Source organism: Mauremys reevesii, linkage group 21, assembly GCF_016161935.1.
Source record: "Mauremys reevesii isolate NIE-2019 linkage group 21, ASM1616193v1, whole genome shotgun sequence".
NCBI classification, from domain to species: Eukaryota; Metazoa; Chordata; order Testudines; family Geoemydidae; genus Mauremys; species Mauremys reevesii.
The window spans coordinates 12,017,879-12,040,948 of record NC_052643.1 but is presented as its reverse complement, the minus strand read 5'-3'; the positions used below and the strand labels follow the sequence as shown (position 1 = coordinate 12,040,948).

At 56.9% G+C, this 23,070-nt stretch overlaps 1 protein-coding gene across 6 annotated transcripts in view; it reads right to left on the bottom strand.

Moving 5' to 3' along the window:
* The window catches only part of AGRN (agrin), a 244,154-nt gene that overhangs the window by 89,639 nt on the left and 131,445 nt on the right, over window positions 1-23,070 (bottom strand). For 5 of the 6 annotated variants that reach the window (XM_039509023.1, XM_039509025.1, XM_039509026.1 and 2 more), the window contains one exon: window positions 14,656-14,703. The exons of the other annotated variant lie outside the window; for it this stretch is intronic. In XM_039509023.1, the coding sequence (XP_039364957.1) occupies window positions 14,656-14,703 (48 nt within the window). The remainder of the gene's footprint in view (window positions 1-14,655; window positions 14,704-23,070) is intronic. 6 annotated transcript variants of the gene reach the window in all.

The window sequence follows — 23,070 nt, the reverse complement described above, 5'->3', positions numbered from 1 at the left end:
CAGCAGCCTGCCCCACAGTGAAGCGAAATCTTCAGTCTGGCAAGGGGCACTCAGGAAACCTACATTTACATGGTGCAAATATGCCCAGTCCGACAGGGCGACAGCTGTGCACCACGGAGCCTCCTCGTCCTGGCCAGCATTTGATCTATCACAAAAACGGCTGAGTCGCTCACAGTGTCACAGCGATCGTGGGGTGGGGATGACAGAGAGGTGGTTGTGGGGTGTCCATGGAACACCGCTGGTGAACGGCGGGGGGGGGAGGGGAAGAATGGCCTGAGGGAACAAGTGGCTCCGGAGGAGCCAGAGACACAAGCCTGGGATGACGGGACTGGAATCAGTGACTGAAGTGCCAAGTCCGGACTCTGGCACCCTGCAGGCTGGGTTCCCAATCCAATGGTGACAGCCAAACCATCTCGATTTGGCAGCGGCTGCTCACAGGACGTGCAGCAGTGCCCCCTACTGGGGAGGCCAAGGGCCAGCTGGAGGCAGGGCGGCCTGCCGGATGGGTCAGGAGAACTAGGTTCAATCCCTGCCTCCACCAGTGACCGGGTGGGTGATTTCAGCAAGTCACTTCCCCTCTCCACGTCTCTGCTTTCCCTCCCACACTGTGTCCGGCTCATCTGTTGGACTGTGAGCGCTTTGGGGCAAGGACTGTATCTCTCTATGCGTCTGTACAGCGCCTAGCACAATAGGGCCCTGCTCTCAGTACAGGTAAGTTTTCCCATACTCCTCCACATCAGCCCGTCCCCTCCATGCCAGGAGAAGCATCATTTCTCCCAGGCACCCCCCCTCTTCTCTCAGCTTCAAACCTCTCCACTCCTCCCCCACTCACGCCCCATTTGTATTGGGGCCTGTCCCGATTCAGTGCACCAGGGACAGCTTCTAAACTGTGTTCGGCATGTGCCATCTGCACCTGTCGCGCTGCAAAGGGGTGATGAATGCCGTTAGCATCTGCACAGCTGTTTCCAGCAGAGAGGCCAATACGGTTGTTCTTACGCAGGAAGACCAGTTGCTTGACTTGTTGCTCCCTCAAAGACCCTGGGATGCTGAAATCTGTAACGAAGGCCCAGGCTCAAATCATATAGGGGAAGTAGCCAAGGATCCTACACTGAATCATGCGGCTACAAAGCTGCAAGGAAGCTTATTCCGAACCCATTGAGTCTTCTCAGCCTCCACAAGATAGAAGCCAGTGCCAGGCACAAAATTAAGCCAGCAGGAAAAACCTCACATAAAAAAACCAAGCAAAGTTCGTTCCAGGTCTGAGCGGATGGTTTGTAGTAACAAAACAGTCGGCCATATAAGGACTTGAGGGGAGGATTCCAGCATGCTCCCTGCTCAGCAGAGGCTAGGAGCACGCATGGGGGAAGAGAGCACCCAATTTCTTTGACGGTAGCTTTCTGGACTCAATTCTCCATGACTATGTGGCTAATAGATGGCGGAGCTGGGATGAGGGGAGGGTTTCGAAGGTGGGGTGGGTGGTTGCGTTGATATTGCCCGAGCGAGGATCCAGGATCGGACAATACAAGCTTGACAGTTCTCCCATCTTCCCCTTTTCCCTGGATAGTTAAACCTTGCAACATGAAAGTGCATAAATTGATCCTCAAGAGAAAGCTAAAACTTCACTGCAAATGGAGAGGGGAAAAAAAATACTCTCAAGAGATCAAAAGTGGTGTCTAATAACCACTGCTACTTTCCAAAAGCCGAGCAGTAAGATGAGCTATGTTTAGCATCTATTCTCTCTCCAGAGCAACCCTGAACCAGTGCGAACTGGCTGAGCTGAAGCGTGCTCTGCCGCAGCAGAGCTCCTGAGGTGCACAGCAGAGCCAACATCCCAGAACAAGTAACGGGCACGTTCCCATTCCACGAAGCAGCAAGGAATGGCCCTGAGTGCCTGCTGCTGACAGAGTGCCCTGCCTGCCTCTGGCAGGGGGCCAGCCACGTTCTAGGCGCCTAGGAGAGCCATCTCCACCCGCAGTGAGTCCACACCAGGAAAGCCACAAGCCGAGATAATGGAAAGTTATCCGAGTAACAAGTAGCTTTGCCAGTCCTGGACAGGATCCTTCCACAGTCACCCTGTACCATTTCTATAGCCTGACAGTGGATTGATTTCACGTCCTTCTGAAAGGTCCCATTCTGCTTCCATGGGAGTGGTCTACCTTTCTTAGGTGCTTGCAACAGTATCTGAGTGCCCCGGTCTTTAACGCATTTATCCTCACGACACCCTGGTGCAGTAGGAAAGTATTAATCTCCCCATTTTCCACACAGGGAACTGAGGCACAAAGAGGCTAAGTGACATGTGCAAGGTCATGCAGGGAGTTTGTGGCAGAGCTAGGAACTGAAACCAAGTCTCTTGACTCCCAAGCTAACACACTAACCACTAGGCCATTCTTCCTCATCCTCTAGCCACTGACAGACAGGATCAGGTACAGGCCCAGGATGGTATCTTATAGTCGGTACCATCCTAACAGACCACTGCCATGGGATCGCTGACTTCATCAGTGACCTTCCAGTGGGGTTCATTCTGTCATCTCCTTCTCGGGGGTTATTGAGAAAGAGAGGCCGGGGCCTACTGGGGGAAATCAAACATTCTTCCTCCCGAACCACACTGGTGCTTGTTAGGTTTTCTGTATTCCCTTTCAGGTATTTGTGCTTCGAACAAGACCTCTCTTCTCTCTCCTTCCACCCCGCTTTTCTACAAGCAGAGCTCTCCTAGGATTTCAGCCTATTGCCACGGGAATTATTCACGATTAGAAATCAGCAGAAAGCTGTACGTTTACCACTGTAACGTCGGTGCAGGATCCAACAGGCTGGGAGGCAGCCAGGCCCTGCCATGGGAACACAAAGGGTCTTGGGTCACCAAGGAAGTGTAACAACGCAAGCGTCTGATTGACTTTGGAGGGAGTTGCGAGCGCCCACTCCTTCTCAAGATCAAACCCCTGAGCTGTGGCACAGAAGTGCAATGAAAACAGATCGGTAGGTCAATACGCCCGTCTATATTTTAATAAAGTCTTAGGGAGCTGCATGGCTGTATGTAATTAAAGGGAGCAGCTGGCAGGGGGTGGGAAGAAAGTTGCTGAAGAACCCAGTATACAAATGTAACCTTGCACAAACAGGAAGGGCCATTTTTTTGTGAGGTGAGGTGAGGTGTGACAAAATTCCTGCCACGCTCCGATTCCCCCGACTTCTCCTCACGCCCCCTCGGCCAGGCGGCTCTTCAACTTTCCCAGAAGGAAAGGAAGGACAACTAGCTCCGCCGTGAGAGCTGCAAGGGCCATCGCAAGGGCCTGGCCGCGTGTTAATTACAGGGCTGCCGCAGAGCGAAACAGACGGAGCCACCCAGAGGAGTTCTGGGGAGGTCACAAACCGAGCAAGAATCCAACCGGCCGCTAGGCTAGTCGGCTATTAACAGACTGGCAGAAGGTTGGTTCTGGCCTTGTGCTCATTAGCCACTACCTGAGCACCACGCACAGCCTCTGGTCAGAGCCTGTAATGGTTTCAGGCTTTCTCCAGCAACTTGGGAAAATTACCCCCAGCTTCCCCCAAAGCCTTCAGAATATACACCCACCCACTGCCTGCGCAGAGAGGCCGTGCAAAGCAAAACACCCACCGCCTGCGCACAGCAACTGACCCTCTGGGTGGCCTCGAAGTTCTAGTCAGTCAAAGAATTTTAGGCAGACAGTGGATTTTGTAGGCCTCTCCCTTCCCCCACTGCTTAAGCCCAAAGCTAGTGGCATGAAGGATCTTAGTACCGTGCTAGATGATTCCCCACCAGCAGCCTCATCCCGGTTTGACATGACAGCTGGCTGCCACGGCAACAATTCCCCCATAAGGGAGGGCTGGGAATTTGGGTAGAGGGAAAACGAGACTCCCTCTGCTCCCCGCTGAAGAGCTGGAGACCCTGTTTACATGCACAAAGCCTCAGCCAAGGAGGATTTACTTAGCCACAATTGTGTTTGTGACAAGAGGCTTGACAACACAATCAGGCAAGATGGTCTCTAAGTAGTTGAAGAGGCCCACGTGGTGCCAATGGCTCGGGGTCAAATGCGATTTGCCATGAAGCTTTTCTTACCTCCCCTTCTCCAGCATGGAGACGAGAGGTCACGGCCGCCATTCAGGGCCTGGAAGGCGCCTCAGTGGGGCTTAGCATCAAAGCCTCGCCGTCCGGGCAAATTTGTTCGGTGAAGAATTGACGGAGGTGGACACAGGGGCCTCAGGCCTTAGTTAGATGGATTACGGCCGCAGTGGATCAATTTCCCCACTCAAGCTGCCGAAACTCAGCCCAGCTCCAGACTCTGAGGTAGGCAGAGGTGAAAGTAAGCTGGTACGGTGCGGTACGGTGTATTGGCAAGAGCCAGTACGCCGTGCTGGACCGCACCGGCTTCCACAGCGGGGATTTAAAGGGCTCTGCGGGGAGCCCCGAGCCATTTAAATCCCGGCCCGCAGCTCTGGCTGCCGGGCTGGGGCCGGCATTTAAAGGGCTCCTCCAAGCACCCCGCTGAGGCGGGAAGCCCGGAGGAGCCCTTGAAATCCTGCCCGCAGCTTTGGCAGCCGGGCTGGGCCGACATTTAAAAGGCTCGGAGCTCCACGGCGGCTGGAGCCTCGGGCCCTTTAGTATCAGCCACCTCTGCAGCTGGGAGCCCCCTGGGTGATTTAAAGGCCCTGGAACTCCCAGCCACAGCTGGTGCCCCAGGGCCTTTAAATCTTGAGGGCCCGCCTCTTCCGGTTGAGGCCACACACACCCCGGACTCCGGCCATACCAGTAAGTCCTGAGAGTTCCTTTCACCCCTGGAGGTAGAGAGTGTGTGTGTGTGTGCGTGTGCGCATGCGCAGAGGTGGAGAACTGATTGGTGGGCGGAGGAAGAGGAGGGGGATTGTGGTGAATCTAAACTCCCTGGATCTCTCCAGGCAGCCAGGACTATGAATTCACTCTGCAGAGACCAAGAGGAAGAGGATGGGATCAGCAGCAGAAGCCGGCAGGCACACAAGGGGGAAAGACTGAAGCGTTTACGGGGTTTCGTTTAGGTGATGTTTTTACAGTTTTCCCTCCCGGTACGACTGAACTTCCCCTCCCACGCCCCCTCGGGCAGGTGCTAAAGAAAGCAGCCCGGGGCACCGCTCCGATGGTTGGCTTGGATACGGGGTTGGAGAGCGAGGGTACAGGGATGCTGTGGAAGCTGGCAGGGCTCACTTGCCAGAGAGGTAACCCTGCTATCCGGCTTGCACACAAATTGCCTTTCATCGCTTACAAGTTGTGAATTGCCAATAGAGTTTGCTTAAAGCTCCGGGGATGAAGCCCGTGGTCAGCAGCTCCGCTCCTCCGGCACGCCGGAACGCTCAACGGTGAGGGCTTGTCTTCACGTACAGCACTGCGGTTGTGAAGACGCTCCTACGCAGCCCATTGGTGTAGTTAATCCACCTCCCCGAGAGGCGTAAACGGGGGCAACTCTCCTGTCGGCAGAGTGCTGCCTACACGAGGGGTCAGGCCAGGAGAACTACGTCGCTCAGGGGTGTGGATTTTTCACATCCCTGAGCACTGTCGTTATCCCGATCTAGGCTGTAGTGTAGACCTGGCCTAAGTGTAAAACTCATCTGTGTGGGGGAGACAGGGCTTTCTCCGAGGTCGGTCTGAAGCTGTGCAATGGACTCCCCCAGGAGCAAAGGACCATCCCAAACCTCCCCACCTTCCGCTCCAAGTGCATGGTGCGTTTCTTCGAGCTGCCTTCTCTAACACAACTCACAACCCTTCGAACACAGGACACTCCTCTGCACATGCTTCTTTTGGGAGAGACTGAGAGACCAAACAACCCGGGACAGATGTGTGGCCCACTGCTCAAAGGCACTCAGACGGGGTGTTGAGAAGCGCAGTATAAGAACCTAGACAGAATAGGAGAGGAACGCCAGCAAGCCCCTCACCTCTTTCTAAATTCACCCGTCAGTGAAGCAAAATGAACTGGGACCGCTGTAAAACAGGGAGAACGGTACTGACCTACTTTGCACACCCACACACACACCCTGCTCCAAACAGTTCACAATCTAAAGAGAGAAGACAGAAAGGAAGGTTTATTATCCCCTATGTTACAGATGGGGAACTGAGACCCAGAAAGATGAACTGACTTGCCCAAGGTGACACGATGAGTCTATGGCAGAGGTGGGAGTTCACTCCAGATTGCCCAAGTTCCAGGCCAGAGCCTTCACCACAAACCCATCCTTCCTCTCAGATGATATTTTTGCCCAGACTTTCTTTTGCAAGACATGAGCAAACTCACTCCCCACCAGCTGCAGGTGCCACATGGACTGTGCGAATAGCCAGCACCACAAAAGGCAACGGGGGAGGACGACTAAGAACCTTGCATGATATCTCAGCCAAAGTCAGTTATCCCTCCAATTACATTGGAGGCAGTTAAATTAAGCAGTCAGAAAAGCAGCAACTCTCCCCCAGCACCATTCTGGGTAGGGCAGGCAAGACCCAAACCACTGACTCCTTAAGTCTGAAGCAAGGTTTACACTCAGTCGCAAAGTCTGTAAGACAGAGAGAACCAAAGCATCTGCACAGATGGCCGAGCCCCCGCCCCCTCTCCAACACTTTAGACATTGAACAGATTCTGCCAAGCCAGACAGATAACCCCTTCCGGTTCCTGGGCTCCCAAACTGTTTGCACTGTCAAGTTCCTGGGCAAATTTCCAGGCAATAACGGCTCGCAGAGGAAGCCGGGGACGTGTTTGGAAGAAGGGGAGAGACAGAATGATTGCCGGCTCTGCTGAAACCCCAAGCAATTGAAGTATAAATGTAATTACATTGTGTGTGGGCGGGGGAGGAGTTTCCCTTGTAAAGTGAATTTCGCACTGGTGCAAGGCGCTGGACTCGTGTCCCCACTGGGGAACAGCGATGACCAGCACTGTGATTCTTTTTTTTTTTTTTTTTTTAAGTGTGCAGGTGGCAGCACCCAGCTAAGCTGTCTCTGCCTGGCGCTGGAGGGGCCCCCGTCTAGGGAAGCAAGACGGGCTCTTTCACCATCACTCAGCGCAGGCCCAGCGAGGACGGGGCAGAGAAAGGAAACGGCTGCTGATTCTTCGCGGGGAGGAGGGGGGAATATTTTGCAATACAACCCTGGCACTAACCAGATTCTAAATACATAGCACCGCCGCCTTCCATCCCTGCCTGTATCCACCAGCGATGCTGCACCCATGTAGCTAGATGGGGGCAGGCTACAACGCAGAACAAAACAGGCTGGATTTCCACCCCAGGGCGCCGAGGCTCAGGGGAAAGGGGACGGTCAACAGTCAGCAATGCAGCCCAGGCCGCAGCGATGCTCTCGGCTACCAGGGTCCAGTCAGGATCCACAGCACAGCACTGCTGGCAGGAGAGAGAGCCCCAGTGGCCAGCCGGAGTCAAACGGTCGGATTTACGGCTCTTCGGGATTGAATCGGCTGACTGATTCTCAATGCAAAAGAGAAAAGCTGCCTGCAAAGCAAACACCGCCACCACCACCCCCTCCGCCCAGCCAGCCACTGCTCTGCAAAGCCTGTATTTATGGGGCTGCCAGGCCAGAGAAAGTGGTTTTTCCAATATTTAATTTATCAAATGGCTCGTCTCCTCGTGCATCGTGGCCGGTTTTATGGGTCCATAAACAGGCGCTTTGCGCTCTGCCTGGGCCCAGTGAGGGAGGGACCCGCCTGGCTCCAGCCACCCTCATCAAACCAGTGGGAGATTGAATGGCCAGACCTGCAGCCCCCTTCTCTTTCAACGGCTCCCAAAGCCATCAGCAGCACTGGCGTCCATCCCCGAGCCCTGGTGAATGACTGGGAGGGTTCCCCGGTGGGCTGGAGACACCCCAGAGGACAGCACGCTGGTCAGAGGCACATTAGGGCTGAGAACGGGGCGGGGGGATGGTCTCCCTCTCCCAGCAGGAGTGGAGGAGACAGTGACGTAGCCTCAGGGTTTAGGAGCAGGCCAGGGGCTCCCCAAGAGCGGCAGCTCAGCACACGTGCTTGATCCAGGATGCCATTGAGTTCGGCTGTCTTCACCCCGGGGAAAGGAGCAGCGACTAACCCCCAGGGTTCAGCCTGACCTCCGAGGATATCCAGGGGAAGGAGCAAATAGTGGTGATGGGCCCTTACGCTGCACCTCACATCCTGAGCGGCCCCCTTGGAGAGAGATTGGGGAAACCGAGGCACAGAGGTTGAGGGAGTCGCCCAAGGCCGTAGGGGCTAGATCAGAACTCCCAGGTCTAGGCTAAGTGAAGCAGAGCGAAGGCCATTTACCCATGCCTGGGCAGTCGCCATGGGGTGGGGGCAGGGTAGAGCTATTCCTTGCCACAGGTAGGGGGAAAGGTGGGATCTGATGTCACAGGTGCCAGGCCAGATTCTGGGCTTCCCATGAGAGCACGAGGTGGGGGGAAGAGGGGAGCTGAATGCTGGCTTCACTCCCCGCTCCGACATCACCAGAGCTTCGGTTGTGGAGCGTGGGGAAGGGAATTCAACACAAGAGGGAAGAAGGGGGGAAATGTCCCCCGATGCCATCTGTCCCAGAGTGGGGCACTGCTGCTCTGATTAGCACCTGGCTAACAGAGCAATAGGAGGAATCAGACAGACTCAAAAGCCCGCCCAGGACCTGCCCCAAGGGTATTTAATTAGCAGTCATGTGCAGCTGATGGATTGGGTTGCGTACAGCGCCGAGCGCACTGTAGGCACTTAAAAAACCTGGCAGGCCATAAAGCATCCTGGGCCCAGGTTGCCATGGTCCCCAAGCAGGAGCTGGGCGGTGCCACGGAGCCACCTTCCATCCGTTCCCTCTCTGGAGAGCTGGGCTCAAACTTGTTGCAAGTCACGCGTGAAATGAGCTGGGTGGCCTCAGACTAGCTCCTCGCAAATGCAGGCCCATGTCACACAGCCAGAGAGCATGCCACGCTTGGCACTGTTTGCCCAGAAAGTGCCAGGGCCTGGGATCAGAAGGACCTGCCAGAGGGCAGGGGGGACACAGTGGGGAGGAGACCCGGGAAGGAGGTATCTGAAGGGGCGAAGTGCATTGACGGGGCTGTGAGGGACTGCAGTGCACTAGGGATGCTGGCACCACACCCATCTGCATTTAGCCCCACGACCACCGGCGTCCCCGCAGAGGGATACGTGCTCCGTGGCCCTCCCGAACAGCAGAGCGCGCCCAGCACGGGGGACAGGGGAAGTCTATTTGAACTTCCCGCCACACAGGCAAGGCTCGCTCCCCCCATGCGTGATGAGAATCCCTTTGCGTCACTGCTGCTGTTGTCTCTAACACGCTGCCAGCTGGGCCATCCGGGCTCCACGCAAGTCGTACTCGCAATTACTCAAGTGGAGACAGGTTCCAGAAACAGCAGGGCAGCCCCTGGTGGGAGGAGGAGATGGGGGGGGAAGGGGGAAGAAAACTCAAGCTTGGCCTAACCCATCAGACAAATGCCTTGTCCTGTATATTCCACCCGACGGGCCAGAAATGCCACTCCCCCCGCCCCCCACAAACACATCTTCCCTGCTTTAAAAGGGGGATAGTTCCCTTTGCCCAGTTACAACAGCTCCATTACACACACACACACACACGTTACCAACTCTAAAAACAACTGCCCCCGTCCCAGCCACATGCACGGCAAAAAGACCCCGTAACGCTCACCATGGATTTCACTCGAGGGGCCGATGCGAAAGCCAGCTCGCTCTCTCACATCCACCCCCCTGTGCCACGCCTGTCAACAAAATCCCTCCAGAACATTTCTGCTTCCAGAGGCCGACACACAACCACCCTTTAGCTCCCATATTCAGACAAGCCGTTCCACCCCTCCCCAGGCTTCTGAAAAAAGGGGAGCTGCATTAGACAAGTGAGACTCTATGGGCCAGATCCTCAGCTGGCGGAAGTGGGCACAGCTCTTCTGGCTTTGGTGGAACCACACAGGATTTCAACCAGCTGAGCGCTATGGCAAAGATCGACAGGGATCCCACCTGTCCAATAGCAGGGACAATGGCAGGGTTACGTATCTGGGAGAGGGCTGCGAGAGAACAGCGTGAGTCGGCCCGGTTTGGGGAAAGGGAGCCGTCGCTCCATAAATCAGCCTGTGGTCGAGGAGTTTTCTAGGGTAGAGACTTGTTCATTTAAAAATCTCCAGCTTATTGCTAATAAATGACACCTTTGCGCTTGTCAAACACTCCTCTTCCAGTGGCTTCTGACAGCTGGCGGAGGCGTCACAGGAAGGGCAGACTGGGGACCCCCTGGACACTCAGTCTTACCCTCAATTTCAAAAAGATTCTTGGGGGTGGGGACGGGGGGAACCTCTGGCTTTCCGGTATGTGTTTTGGAATTTTCAGAGGAAGCCCCAGTTTTATTCTCTCATCCTAGCCCCGCAACACTGGGCACGTGTGGTTGGGTGGGTGGGCGTCACCCCACCATGGAGCTTAAAAGGCAGTTTTGTTCTCCAGCCATTCCTTGCAGAGAGGAACCCAAACTCCAAACCCCGGGTCCAAAATTTGGAGCCAGCTTCCTCCAAGAATCCAGGGTTTCAGCTCAGCCCACCTTGCTTCATGCTTTTTAATGAACAATCATAACCACAAAGTCTTTCTGTAGAAATATGGACTCTCGTTAACCTTGGTTATGCAAAGAGAAGATGGAAAAAATTCACGCATCCCACCAGACCAGACAGACGTGACATGACAGAAATTGTTCCACCGAAGCATCTTATTGAGAAGATTAATGACACAAACGGAGTTTTAACGCGATACGGTCGTTTCCCTTATCTAAAAAGAAACACGGACATGTACCAGAGCGGGATGTGATGCAATGGGAGATTGTGAGGGAGGCGGCATCGGGAGGATAAGCTCAGCTTTCCAGGAGTTTGGTTTGCTGCTTCTCTATAATACAGTCTCACGTCTAGCTGGATATCACTGTTTGAAAATCCAGATATGACATTTGAAAATAAACCTAACCCAACCCAAAAGAGTGTTAGGGCTTCAGGATAAAAATACAGAACCACATAAACCCAGCTGGTGTAAATGGGAGTAAACTCCCTGGAGTCAACAGAGCGATGCAGATTTCCAAGAGCTGAGATCTGGCCAAGAACGTAAAGCCGGAACAACCCCAGAAGAGCGGCACTCTACGTGGAGCAGAGTTGGAGAAAAAGCAATTGACAGCGCCTGCCGGTTGCTATGCGCTCTGTCAGTACTGCACATATTCGCAGCGCTCCAACAAGATACCCCTCCCAGGAGTGCCTGCCTGCTGACTGATGTCATCACCACCCCACACAATCGACTGCTGCCCGAGAACAATGAACATGACATCACTAATTCTGTGTCACAACTTCGTGGTAGTGGGGGGAGCTGGGAAGGGCCCAAACTCTCGTATAAAAGAGAAAGGTTCCGTCCCCGCTCCCCGCAGTGTCTTTCAGTAGCTAGCAAGTTGTGAGAACTGGGAGGGGGTAAGCGGTTTAAGGGTACTAATGGAAGAGGTCCCCCACAATTAAAAGGTAGGACCAATGCAACTCCATGGCCAAGTTACAGTAGGGCTGTCTGTCTAGCTTCATTCTTCTACAGCTCCCACTCCCATAGTACCCAAGCCTGACCAGCCCTTTAACTGGATTAGGAGACCCAGGTATGGCCCAGGCGACTCTACAAACGAGAGCCCCCATCCTGCAAAGATTTGCGCACGCGCTTTACTTTAAGCACGGGCGGAATCCCGTGGACGTTGACGGACTACGGCTGAGCTGAAAAATTAAGCACGCGCACAAGTCTTCGCAGGGTGGGGGCCTATGCAGATGAGGGGTGACTGACGCCACCGGGTTCTCTCACGCAGTCCCGTACACCCAGGGCCGGGGAATTGGTCTTGTAAAGAAATCTGCAGTCCTCTCTCTCCACGCCGCACCCCAAAGCGCCACAGGGGCGGGGGAGGCGCTCCAGATTTTTATCAGACGCGTTTGAAACGTTTTAGGCTCGCAGAGAGGGCCCTCTTTAGGCGTGAACCGTGCACATTTCCACCTCCTGCGGGGGGCTCGGTGGAACGTGTCAGCTGGATGGGCTGGGTTATTAATATTTCAGAGCCCCGAGATGGGAGATACACCTACGTTCCTTTTTATTTTTGAATTGCACGTCTTCTTGGGTCCAATTATAGATTAATGACATTTTATCTGGCATCTGTTTCTCTCCCATCTTCCTCCCCACCCTGAGAAAGCGAGCAAGAGAGAGAAACTATCATGCTATAATCGGCTGCATTTTTAGATGGGGTTATCTGTGCATTCAACCAGTGAAACATGGATAAGGTGATTGCACAGAGTGTAGGGAGAAAATGAGGCCTTTTTTCTACCAGGGAAATAGCATTGGGCTCTGGGGAAGGGGAACTCCACTGAGCCAAGGAGGGTTAAGATAAAGGGATAGTGGGGAATCCAGGAGCAGAAAGTCGTCTGGCTCCATCAGGGATGCAAATAACCCCAGGGAAGGGGAGAGAGTTAGGGCCGACATTTCTAAGCGTCCAGCTGGCTCGCTGTCAAGAAAGACATTTATGACCATGGCAGTAAAAGGCACCCGATGCCCAGCTGCAAACCAGTTTCCATTTTGCCTCTCATGCCAGGAGGATACTCAAAGGGCTGTGCCAGCTGCAGTCAGAGCCTGACAGCTTTTGTGCAGTGTTAGTACAGCAGTACCAGCAGAGAGCTCAAAGACGGGATGGGCCATGGTGTGACAACTTCCCCAGTGTCTCCAAGACCTGGAGCCTTTCCCAAACTGGTCTGTATGTCCTAGGGATGTGGCTTTACCAACAAAGTTAAAGAACAGCTCAAACCTTCACCCTAGGCTTGGCTGCTTCAAAGGTTCCTCCTTTCTGGACTGTTCAGCCCACACCCTATGTCCCCTCTCTCTCCAAAAGCACCTCCCACCTCTTATATCCAGAAGAGGCAATGAGCCGTCTGCCTCAGTGAGTCTGCAGAACCCACTTAACCCTTTCCCAGTTTCAGGGAAGCACTGCCTGCCTGTTACCCATGCCTACGCGGGGGCAGGGGCGGCTCCAGGCCCCAGCACGCCAAGCGCATGCTTGGGGCGGCAAGCCACTGGGGGCGCTCTGCCGGTCACCGCGAGGGCGGCAGGCAGGCTGCCTTCGGCGGCATGCCTGCGGACAGGGGCGGCTCTACAAAGTAGGCTGCCCCAAGCAGCGCGGAGCGCTGCGCCGCCCTTCCCCAGTCCCGCGGCGGGTCCCCTCTTCCCGCGGCTCCGGCATCCTGGGGAGGGCGGTATTTGGCTCCGGTTGAGCTCCCGCCGGCATGCCGGCGGCCGGTCCACCGGAGCCCGGGCCGCGCGGACCTGCCGCAGTCATGCCTGCGGGAGCTCAACCGGAGCCGCGGGAAGACGGGACCCGCCGCAGGCATGACTGCGGCAGGTCCGCTGGTCCCGGGCTCCGGTGGACCTGCCGCAGGCATGCCGGCGGGAGCTCCACCGGGGCCAAATACCGCCCTCCCCAGGATGCCGCCCCAAGCGGGCGCTTGGCCCGCTGGTGCCTAGAGCCGCCCCTGCCTGCGGAGGGTCCGCTGGTCCCGCGGCATGCCTGCGGGAGGTCCCCCAAAGCCGCGGGACCAGCAGACCCTCCGCAGGCAAGCCGCCGAAGGCAGCCTGCCTGCCGTGCTTGGGGCGGCAAAATGCCTAGAGCCACCCCTGCACAGGGGATGGGAGGGGCAATGGGCCAAGGTTTGTGGCACATTGGCGGGGTAGCCAGGGGAGCAGGAGGGAAGCTTGTACAGTTGCTACCCATGCTGTGGTTAAGCAGAGGCCTTCAGTCTCTGGGCCTTTTGCCAGCAAAGACTTGAGAAAAAAGGATTTCTGTAAAGATGTTAAACCAATAGCTTAGATTATTCTGCTTCTTGGGCAAGGTCTTGGGTTGTTCCTTTCCGAAGCCTCAGAACTTGCACTGATGAGACAAAAGAGATCACGAGGAGGAGAACTGCTCCCCCCGGTTCCTCCTGCACACTAACACATCACCACCCTGAAAAGGGGCTTTCCCTGGCCATCTTGCCTGGAAGTCTCTGCACCCTGTGCCCAGGACACCTCCTCCCCCACCGCCTCTTACTTGTCTGCAAACCAGCCACTCAGCTCTGTGTGTGACTTTGCCACACGGTACCAATGCCCAGCGCACCTTGGGGACAACTGCATTATGGCCATGGAATTAGTCACCAGTACTTCTTCCCCTATAAACTGAGTAAGATCCCACCTCTGGTCCCCTCCAGCCCATCAGACTAAATGGCCTAGCTGGGTTTTGCAAGCAGAGCAGGTTTAAAAGATCTGCCCGCGGCCGTTCTAGATGGGTTTGTGCCGCCTTTTCTCAGGAACGGGTGTCAGAGAAAAGGAGCCACACGGTGTTGCGTATTTCCAGAAATGAGAGCAGACAATGCCACTCTGCTCCCTCTTAGGCAGGCAGAGAAATGGTGGGGGGCAGGGGGGCCCAGCCGGCTCAGGCTGCAAGAGAGAAGGGAGGGAGCGTGCATGTGTGAACCAGCGATTTAGCTCAGGGGAGAAAGAGAAGTGAGTCAGGCTGAGAAATAGATCACTGGGTCAGGGAGGCGCTTCTCCACGAGGCAGCTGGAGGAAGCAGAAGAGGCTCAAGTGATTTGCTTTCAAGTGTATCAGAAGTGCAGAAAAATCATACATCAGGAAGCGATCCTGTACTTACCATCCTGCGGCGTTGGCGGCGGCGGGGGGAAATAGTTACCGGGCTTGTCTGCAAAGAAACAAACACAGGGGAGATCAGTGACTCCTCCAGCACTGGCACAACCCTCCCCCCTCTCCACAAAGCACTGTCCATGGTTAGAGGATGGTATTCAAAACTTCTCTAGGGTCCTTCACCCAAGGACCTCAAAGCTGAAGCCTCACATCTGCCCCTTGGGAGGTAGGCCCAGAGAGGTTAAGTGACTGCCCCCAGGTGACAGAGCAAGCCAGTTGTAATCAGGAGGAGAATCCAGGAGTTCTGGCTTTGCTGTTGATCGGCGGATCCCCAAACATTTTCACAAGGCTCATTTGGGTTCAGACCTGATGATTCAGAGAGTTTCCTACAAAGCCGGCCCTCTTTGCCCGGCGACACCTACTAACCAGGAGAAGGCATTGCGGACTGGGGCTGCATGTCAAACCTGGCTCTGGCAAAGTCTTCCCACAGTTCGGGGAGATTATTTCTTGCTGCCTTGGGCAATTACGTGTCATGTCATCAAGGCCACCCTGCTCAGCTGGGATGCAAATCAAACTATTTATTACCTATCGCCCAAGAGCCTCCCAAGACGCCAATTCATCAAGGCATTCAAGTTGATCAGCAACACGATTTTGAGAGCAACAGCCGCGCATGCAAGAAGGAGGCGTGGCAGGGTGGTGGTGGTGATAGGGGAAATAGTACGACAAATGGATAGCCTGGGCCGTAGGGAGATGCAAGATGCAGACCATGCGACTGAAAGGATCTAGGGACTGAAGGATCCTACACAATTATGAACCGAGCCATGGGGAGAGAAGCCTAGTAAGTTACAAGCCCTCGCCTGAAAATAAATCGGAACCTGATGGACGGAGGGGGCTTCTCCAACGTGCGTTTTGCTAGCTCAGGGGCCTGCTCCCTTCGTCCCTGCCTATCGTATTTCCCCATAGAAAACATCTTCACCTCCAGCTCCCGAATTATGGTGGAGCAATCTAGTTACCCACATCTTTCACAAGTAACTTGCCCAAGGTCAGAAAGCGAGACTAAGGCAGAGGTAAAAATTGACCCTGGGTCTCCCGAGGGCCAATCCAGTGCCGTAGCCACCAGACCATCCTTCCGGGCCAGCGGTAGCACTAGAAACACTGTCTGGACCCTGCTCCGTACAACGCTGCTTTTTAGCTGCTGTCACAGTGCCCTAACCGCACTCCGGTGGGAGGAGGCAGCATTTCCAGACGATTTCCCGGCCTCCCCATCTCCCACGTGCTCTTGCAGCAAGCGTTTGAGACCCTGGCCAAGGGTACGGCAGAGGAACGTTTGCTCTGAAGGCTTCAGAGGAAAGCTGCAGCCTGATGGATTTCTCCTCCCCGCACTGTGTAACCAAGCCTGGTACCAAGGAGATACTGGCAGGGGGTGTTAGACACCTGTGCCGAGAGACGCTCTGAGTGGACTTGGCAGAATGACGGAGTGGCCTGTTTGTGCTACTAGCCCAGACTCTCATGTCAGTCACCACCTCAGCCACTCACTGCCCAGAGCCAGCAGGACCAGCGCCCAGGCGAGCGCTGGTCCTGCTGGCTCTACGCCTCCTTGTGCTCACACTGACTCTGGCTGACCTCTCGAGGAGGGACAGGGAAGAGAACAGGGATCCTGGAGTCACTGCCCATCAGGCACAGCCCATCCCAACGACATGCACGGAACAGCAGAGAGAGGGTGATGGAGAGCAGGGGATTAAGTGTCTTGCCCAAGGCCAGCCAGTGGCAGAGGCAGTCATGGGGTCTGGAGCTCACAGAAGCTCCTGGCTCCCAGCCCTGTGCTCAGACCACACCTCCCTTCACACACAGCCCTGGCAGAACCGCAGATCGCTGTAGCTGCCTCTCTCCTCCCTTCTAACAGCTGTCCAGACAGTTTCTCCTGTGCCTGGACTGAAGGGACCCAGGCAGGAGGAAATGCAGCCCCCCCACATCTCCCCTCCTCCTCCCCATCCCACCATGGAACCTCAATGCCCAGGGACACCTACAGTTATTGAGGAAAAGCAGCACAGCAAACCCCAGGGTGGAGGTGGCCAGGAGGATGAGGCAGATGTTGCAGGGGATCATGAAATAGCGCACCACCAGGGAGACCTTGTGCTGGTACATCCGGTCCCGCTCCAAGGTGCCGGGCGCCATGGGGTACTGGCAGGCCGTCATGCCGCTGCTGGCACGGGCCCAGCCTTCCGCTGGCACATCCGAGGCAGAGGGGACCCAGCAGGGGTGCAGGAGAGCCCCCTTCCTCTTCCGGAGCTGCAGGGAGCTACGTTTTCCCAGGGATTCCCATCCTCCGGCTGGCACGTACGGACGGGGCGGGCTCGGCTCACTTGCAGGAGGAAGAGTTTACAGCCACACACTCCATCCCTACGGCCTGCGCAGCGCCGCAGGTGTTAGGACCCAGGGCCTGATCTGGAGCCCGAGGGGCCAGTCAGGTAAAACTCCGGAAAGCCTCGCCCCGTCTCAGCTTCACAAATCCCCTTGGAGCCAGAGGTTGCAGGTGGGGACCCGAGGATCAACATTAACAAACAAAGCAAACAACTCCCAGGGACACAGAGGATCAAAGACCTCCCAGCTTCTGAGCTCCAACCCGCTAGGGGAAGAAATTCCGGACGTCTCACTAGGTCACCCGCCCAGCTGCGGGAGCGCTGGTTCTAGAGACAGGGACCTGCCCCCAGAAGGGGGAGAACTTGTCACGGACACACAAGCAGGGCACCTCCGTACAGAAGAAAGGTCCCTATTTCAGCAGAGGTGTGGCTGCTCCAGATGGATGCGGCTGCCCCGTTAGTGCCCAAGTTCAGGTGCTGGATGGGTCTCGCTGCTGAGCTCCTTTGGTCCATGTGTCTGACTGTAAACCCTAGACGGACCCACGTGTGCCAGTCTCTGCCCCCCCAAGCTGAGACCTGCTGGCCAAACACAGGGGGCTTAAACTAGCAGTTTGCCCACGTTCCAGCCCGGGGCAGCTCTCTTGCCACACTCCCCTCTTCAAAGCGATGCCAAAGTCCATCCCCGCTCAGCTCCGGCATCTGGCGAGCGGCTCTCCTCCTCCGCCCCTGCAGCGGCCAGCTCCTTCGCACCCCTCCGCCGAGCTGGGGCCCAGGCTTCGCTTCCCCTCCTTCCCGCACCACCTGCTCTCAGAGCCTGCCTGCAGAGAGCACAGCCACCTGACACAACCACGCCAGCCGGGACGGGCCAGCTGCCCTCCTCACGCTGCTCGGACATGCCCGTCCTGCCAGGAGAGATCCCGATTCCTCGCTGAGCCAGGCATCAAGGGACGCACACCCGAACCGTGACTGAGCCACCGGCGGCGGCGGCAGCTTGGGTGGGAAGGAGCGGAGCTTAGAGACCTAATTCCAGAGCCCGGGGCTCTCGCTCGCACAGCCCCAAACAAAAAGCAACTGTGTTACCACCTCCCTCGTGCTCCACGCACCCAACTTGCTCCTCGCTGGGGTTGATGGGTGGGGCGGAGGGGGAGAAGGCAGGGAGCGTGTTATTGTTCAGTGCCCCTCGCCATCCCGGGCTTTGCACTGACTCCACGCACCCCCATTGCGATTCCTCAGGGCAAGCTTGCGGGGCGTCCCTGGGAAAGCTCCGGCGAATGCCCAGCGTCCCTTCGCAACACCGTCAAACCGCCACCGAACAGGAGACCGGTGCAGGGAACCGAGAAGGGAGGCGGGGAAGGAAAGCTGGCTCCAGGACCAGCAGCCAGCCAGCGCGGAGAGAGGCCAACTCAAACAAAGGCGAGGAGGCTTGGGGGAATTCTCTGCCCTGGCTCCTCGGGGGAGTTCTTCGCAGGCGAGAGCACAAAGGGAAACAGGGAGGGGCCCTTTGCACCTCAGCTCGGCTGCTTTCCTCCCCCCTGCATGGCTCCGGAGACACAGCCACCTGTGCGCAGCTCCGCGCTCCTCGGAAATGTGGGGCTGAGCCGGGATCGGCCAGGAGCTGCTGGGATATTCCGCTCACTTCTGTCTCTCCTCCCGAGAGCATGAAAAGCAGACCCCCCCCCCCCCCCCGCAGCTTTCCATTCGAGCACTAAAGATGTGGAGAGGGGCGGAGACTGCACTGTCAAAACTCATTATGCCTCCCCCTGAGCAGCGTGCTCCTGCCCCCTTCGCCCCCTCCAATCCCGCTGGAGGGGTGTGGGGAACGGGAAGCCTCCCCCGCTGTGTGGGGAGGGGAGGGGCCCCGCTCCCCCTTCCTGGCCTGAGACCCCCGAGGAGGGAAGCTTTCAAGACACAAGAGCACTAGCAGAACAGACCGGCTGCCCCTGCGAGGGTTCACGCGGTATGAATAAAAGCACCAGCCCCGTTGGGCCCCACCGAGGGAGATTTCTGGCAAAGAGCGGGGTACGGCCAACGCTCCACGCCCTGGCCTCAGCTCACAGCTAGACTAGCGCTGAGGAATTCGGAGCCCGATCCCAAGCCCTGCAAAAAGCAAATGAGGCTCCCCCACGGTGGCCAGTGCGCTCGGGATCAGGCCCGCTAAGTTGGGGGGGTTGGAGATGAGAGCCAGAGCAAGCACCCGGGGTCCTGGCAGGCATGGTGGACTGAGAGGGCGGGGGGCAGCAGAGGAGACAGAGAGTGACACTTCCGCAGACTGGCTAGCGGGCGTCCTGAGCCAGCAAGCAGCTGTGCCTCCGGGGATGGTCATGCACCTCCGTGTCGCCCCCGCCCCTTGGCAGGACGCTGACAGAGCTGTCATGGCCTGAGCGCCAGCACCAAGCACAGTCCTGACACATTAGACACCGGAAAGCAGCCCGGGGACAAGCTGGGCTTTGGGCCAGAGGGGAGTCGGGACCAAGAGCCCGATGCCATCGGTGAAGTGCCAGGGACAGGAGCAGAAGGGAAAGAAGAGAGTCCCCAGGCCCCGGAGCAAGACGGCCCCAGCTTTGGCCGAGGCCCACAAAAGAGGCATGTCCCCTAAAAACGACGCAGGCCAGATGCAGTGGGGCCGAGCCGATGCCCGTTGAAGTCAATGAACCGGCTCCCATTGACTTCACCCTCCCTTGGCAACACGGCGCCCGTCAAGTCGAGCGCCAGCCCCTGGCGGAGGGCAGCAGCGGCACGGCGCTGGTATTACGCACACTCTCTGCCACCATCGATACCATGTGTCCAGAGCGCCGGGACCTGCCGCAGTGCTAATTCCAGCCCGCGAAGCTTCTCGTCAGGCTGAAACAGATCCTTGGGGGTGCGGGGGAGTCACCCCACACAGGGATGGCGCCCCGGGGCTCTGACCCTTTGTAACGCCGCTGGGGAGGCAGGAGGCAGCCGTGAACACAGGCACCTGGGTTCAGGTGGCAGCGCTCTGTCCTCATGCCACGGCTCAGCTGACGCTCTGCCGACGCGGGAGATGTTCTGCGCTTCAGGCTCCACGCAGGGAGGATGGGAGAGATACGGAGATACCCCCTGCCACGCTGGCAATTGCCGTCTGCTTATCCTGGATCCCACGCTGATTGCGCTGGGGGAGGTGTGCACGGGGGGGGGGTGCTTATTGCAGATACAAAGCGCTGGGGGGGGCAGGGAGGAAGAGCTGGCTGTTGTCAGACATGGAGGCCTCTGCAAAGGCAGCTTCTGAAATACGTTCCGGCATCTCCAGCTTGATTTGCTTTCCATCAGGCAGCTGTCGCAGCCAGGGAAACCAGACAGCTTCTCCTCTGCAGCTGCCAGCCTCTGCCATGGCCCGCTCCATGAGGGAGCAACGCTGCCCCAGCTGAGCCGTCCACGACCCCCCGCCAGATCTTCACTCGGGAGGCCGTCCCGAAGGCAGGGCTATTTTTAGTGGAGCAGCCTTGGCAGAGACCGGGAACGAGGGGGCGCCTGAGCCCCACGCTTCCTCTGCGGAGACGCCTGGCCGGTTATCACCAGAACTTCCGCCTCCCACCAGCCTGAAAGGGAGGCGGTGCGTCGTCCTCCAACTCCAGCCTGCCTCTCCAGGGCTGACCCCCTGGTCACCTGGGCGGTTTATCCGGGGCGAGGGCCACACCTGTCATGCACAAGAACGAGCAGATTCCAACCCCCCTCCTCTTCAGTGCCCAGCCAGAGGAGACTAAGCAGCTCCCTGCAGGTGGCACACACCCCGGCCTGGAGGTCAGGGAGGAGGCAGGCAGAGAAAGTTAAGCTACAGCTGTGAGCAGCTCAGCAACTGCCTTAAACCCACAGACCAACCCTAGTCGGCTCAGCGGCTTCCAGGATTCAGCTGTGCTGGGGACAGGAGACCAAGGTCTCCCCGCTTCTCCCCTGGTGGCTGCTCCTCCCGTGTGCTCAGGGCCAGGCCTCAGCCCTAGCCCCCCGATGCTGCGACGCGGAAGAGCTGAGCTGCACACTGCACGGCCCCTCCATCCCGGCTCCCAGCAGTAAGGACAAACCCCCAGCAAAAGGCCAACGGGATTAGCTGCGTCCCTCTGCCCGGCCCCCTAAGGCAGGGATCGATCCTGCTGCCTCAGCGCACGCTGGGCACCAATCCCAACGGCAGGTACCCGGCAGGGCCATGGGAAGGCTCCAGGGACCCAGCAGAGCTCCCAGCAGGACGCCCCTTGGAACGAAAGTGCGCCAAGGACAGTGAGCGAGATGGGAAACGAGCCGGCTGGGAACCAGTCCCCTCCCTGCGTGGAGAGCAGCAGCCAAGAGCCTGCTCCCAAAGGAGGCCGGGGTTACAGGGGCACCTGTGTCCCGACAACTGGGCTGAGACCCACCCCCTCAACTCACTCCAGACAGCGTAAGGGGAGCCTTTGCCACCTGCTCTGCCTTGCCACGCGCGCTCTGGCCTGAGGGACGGGGTCGAGTCCAGTGCCCTGCCTCTCCTATTCCCTCTGGTCCCCTTAGGGGGACCAGATGTCCCAATTTTATAGGGACACTCCCAATTTTGGGGGCTTTTTCTTATATAGGAACCTATTACCCCCCCACCCTGACCCAATTTTTCACATGTGCTGTCTGGTCCCCCTAGCACCCCCCTGCCCCCCACCAAGTGTGCTTCAGAAGCATTAAGGCCTTTCTAGTGCTTTAATTCTCTGCCCAGCTCAGGTCCGTGACCCTTGACTCTAGGCACCCCACCCTGGGAGATCTTGGGGACCCAGATTTTAACCCAAGCACTTCTCAAAGCTGGTAGTTAAACACACCGGGCTCCTGGGTCCTACCCCAGCCCTGCTCCAGGCTCCCGCTGTAATTTCAGGCAAGTCCAACCTCTGCAAAGTGGGGAGAGAACGGGCCTTCCACTCTGCCCAGGGGCGATCGCATGACTGGGAGCATTAATACTGAAAGGCCTGTGAGAGCCCAGCGGGGAAGGGGCACAGGAGTGCAGTGTATGTTCTGGGATGCAAGCAGCAATCACCGCCACCTGCCTCCCGAGGAGGCTGTCTCCCATGCTGTCAGCACACCTCGGATTGCAGAGGCCAATCCGCCAGGCTAAATCCAAAGGCTTGGCTGCAAATACAAACAGTTTAAGCAGCAAGCAAGCCCTTTGCATAGCCTTCTTTGCATGTTTCCATAGGCACATCAGGCACACCACATTCCTTCCTTTCTTCCGAGATTTCCAAGGGCTCTGTCCCCGCAAGCCTTTCGGGGGCCACTTTTGGGGGAAGAACCACACCAGAGCCACTTTAGCTCCCTGGAAGCGCAGGTTCCAATCCCAGCACCTGAGTTCAGCGCTTCCTCCTTGGTGGGGGGAGGGTGAATTAATGCAGTAGACCCCACGCAGGTCTTGCCGAGGAGACCTTACAAACCAAGCCCTAGCAGGCTCTAGAGTGGTTACACATCCCATTGTGTATGTGTCAGAGTTTCCCTCTGTGTACAAGCCAAAGTCTCATCCTCAGTTCCCAGTCGCTGTGTGAATCATAGAATCTCAGGGTTGGAAGGGACCTCAGGAGGTATCTAGTCCAACTCCTGCTCAAAGCAGGACCAATCCCCAACTAAATCATCCCACCCAGGGCTTTGTCAAGCCTGACCTTAAAAACCTCTAAGGAAAGAGATTCCATCACCTCCCTAGGTAACCCATTCCAGTGCTGGTCACCCATCCCCTTTGCTGCTGCCCTCCACCCAGAGGTGGCTGCATTTCTGCGCAGACACAGATACAGTCATTCATAAATTACGGGATCCTTTCGTATCAAGGATGCGCTCTCGAGGAAAAGCGATCTCCCTGCCCAGCCCCCTCTGCCGGTCTTCCCTAGAACCTGCACTTGGAGTTTTCCATTATGCTCCTCCCGCTCCAACACCCGAGCGTAGGGGGGACCGAGCAGAAAAGATGAGCAGAAATGAAAGACAAAAAAGCTCATAAACAAGTAATATTGCTCTGTCATATTCCGAGCCGTTAGCTTGGGGTCCTGCTGCAGAAAAACAGTCAGGGAGATCCTGCCAGGCAGCCCAGATGCTGCACAGAGCTTTCCAATCTCTGAACCGCC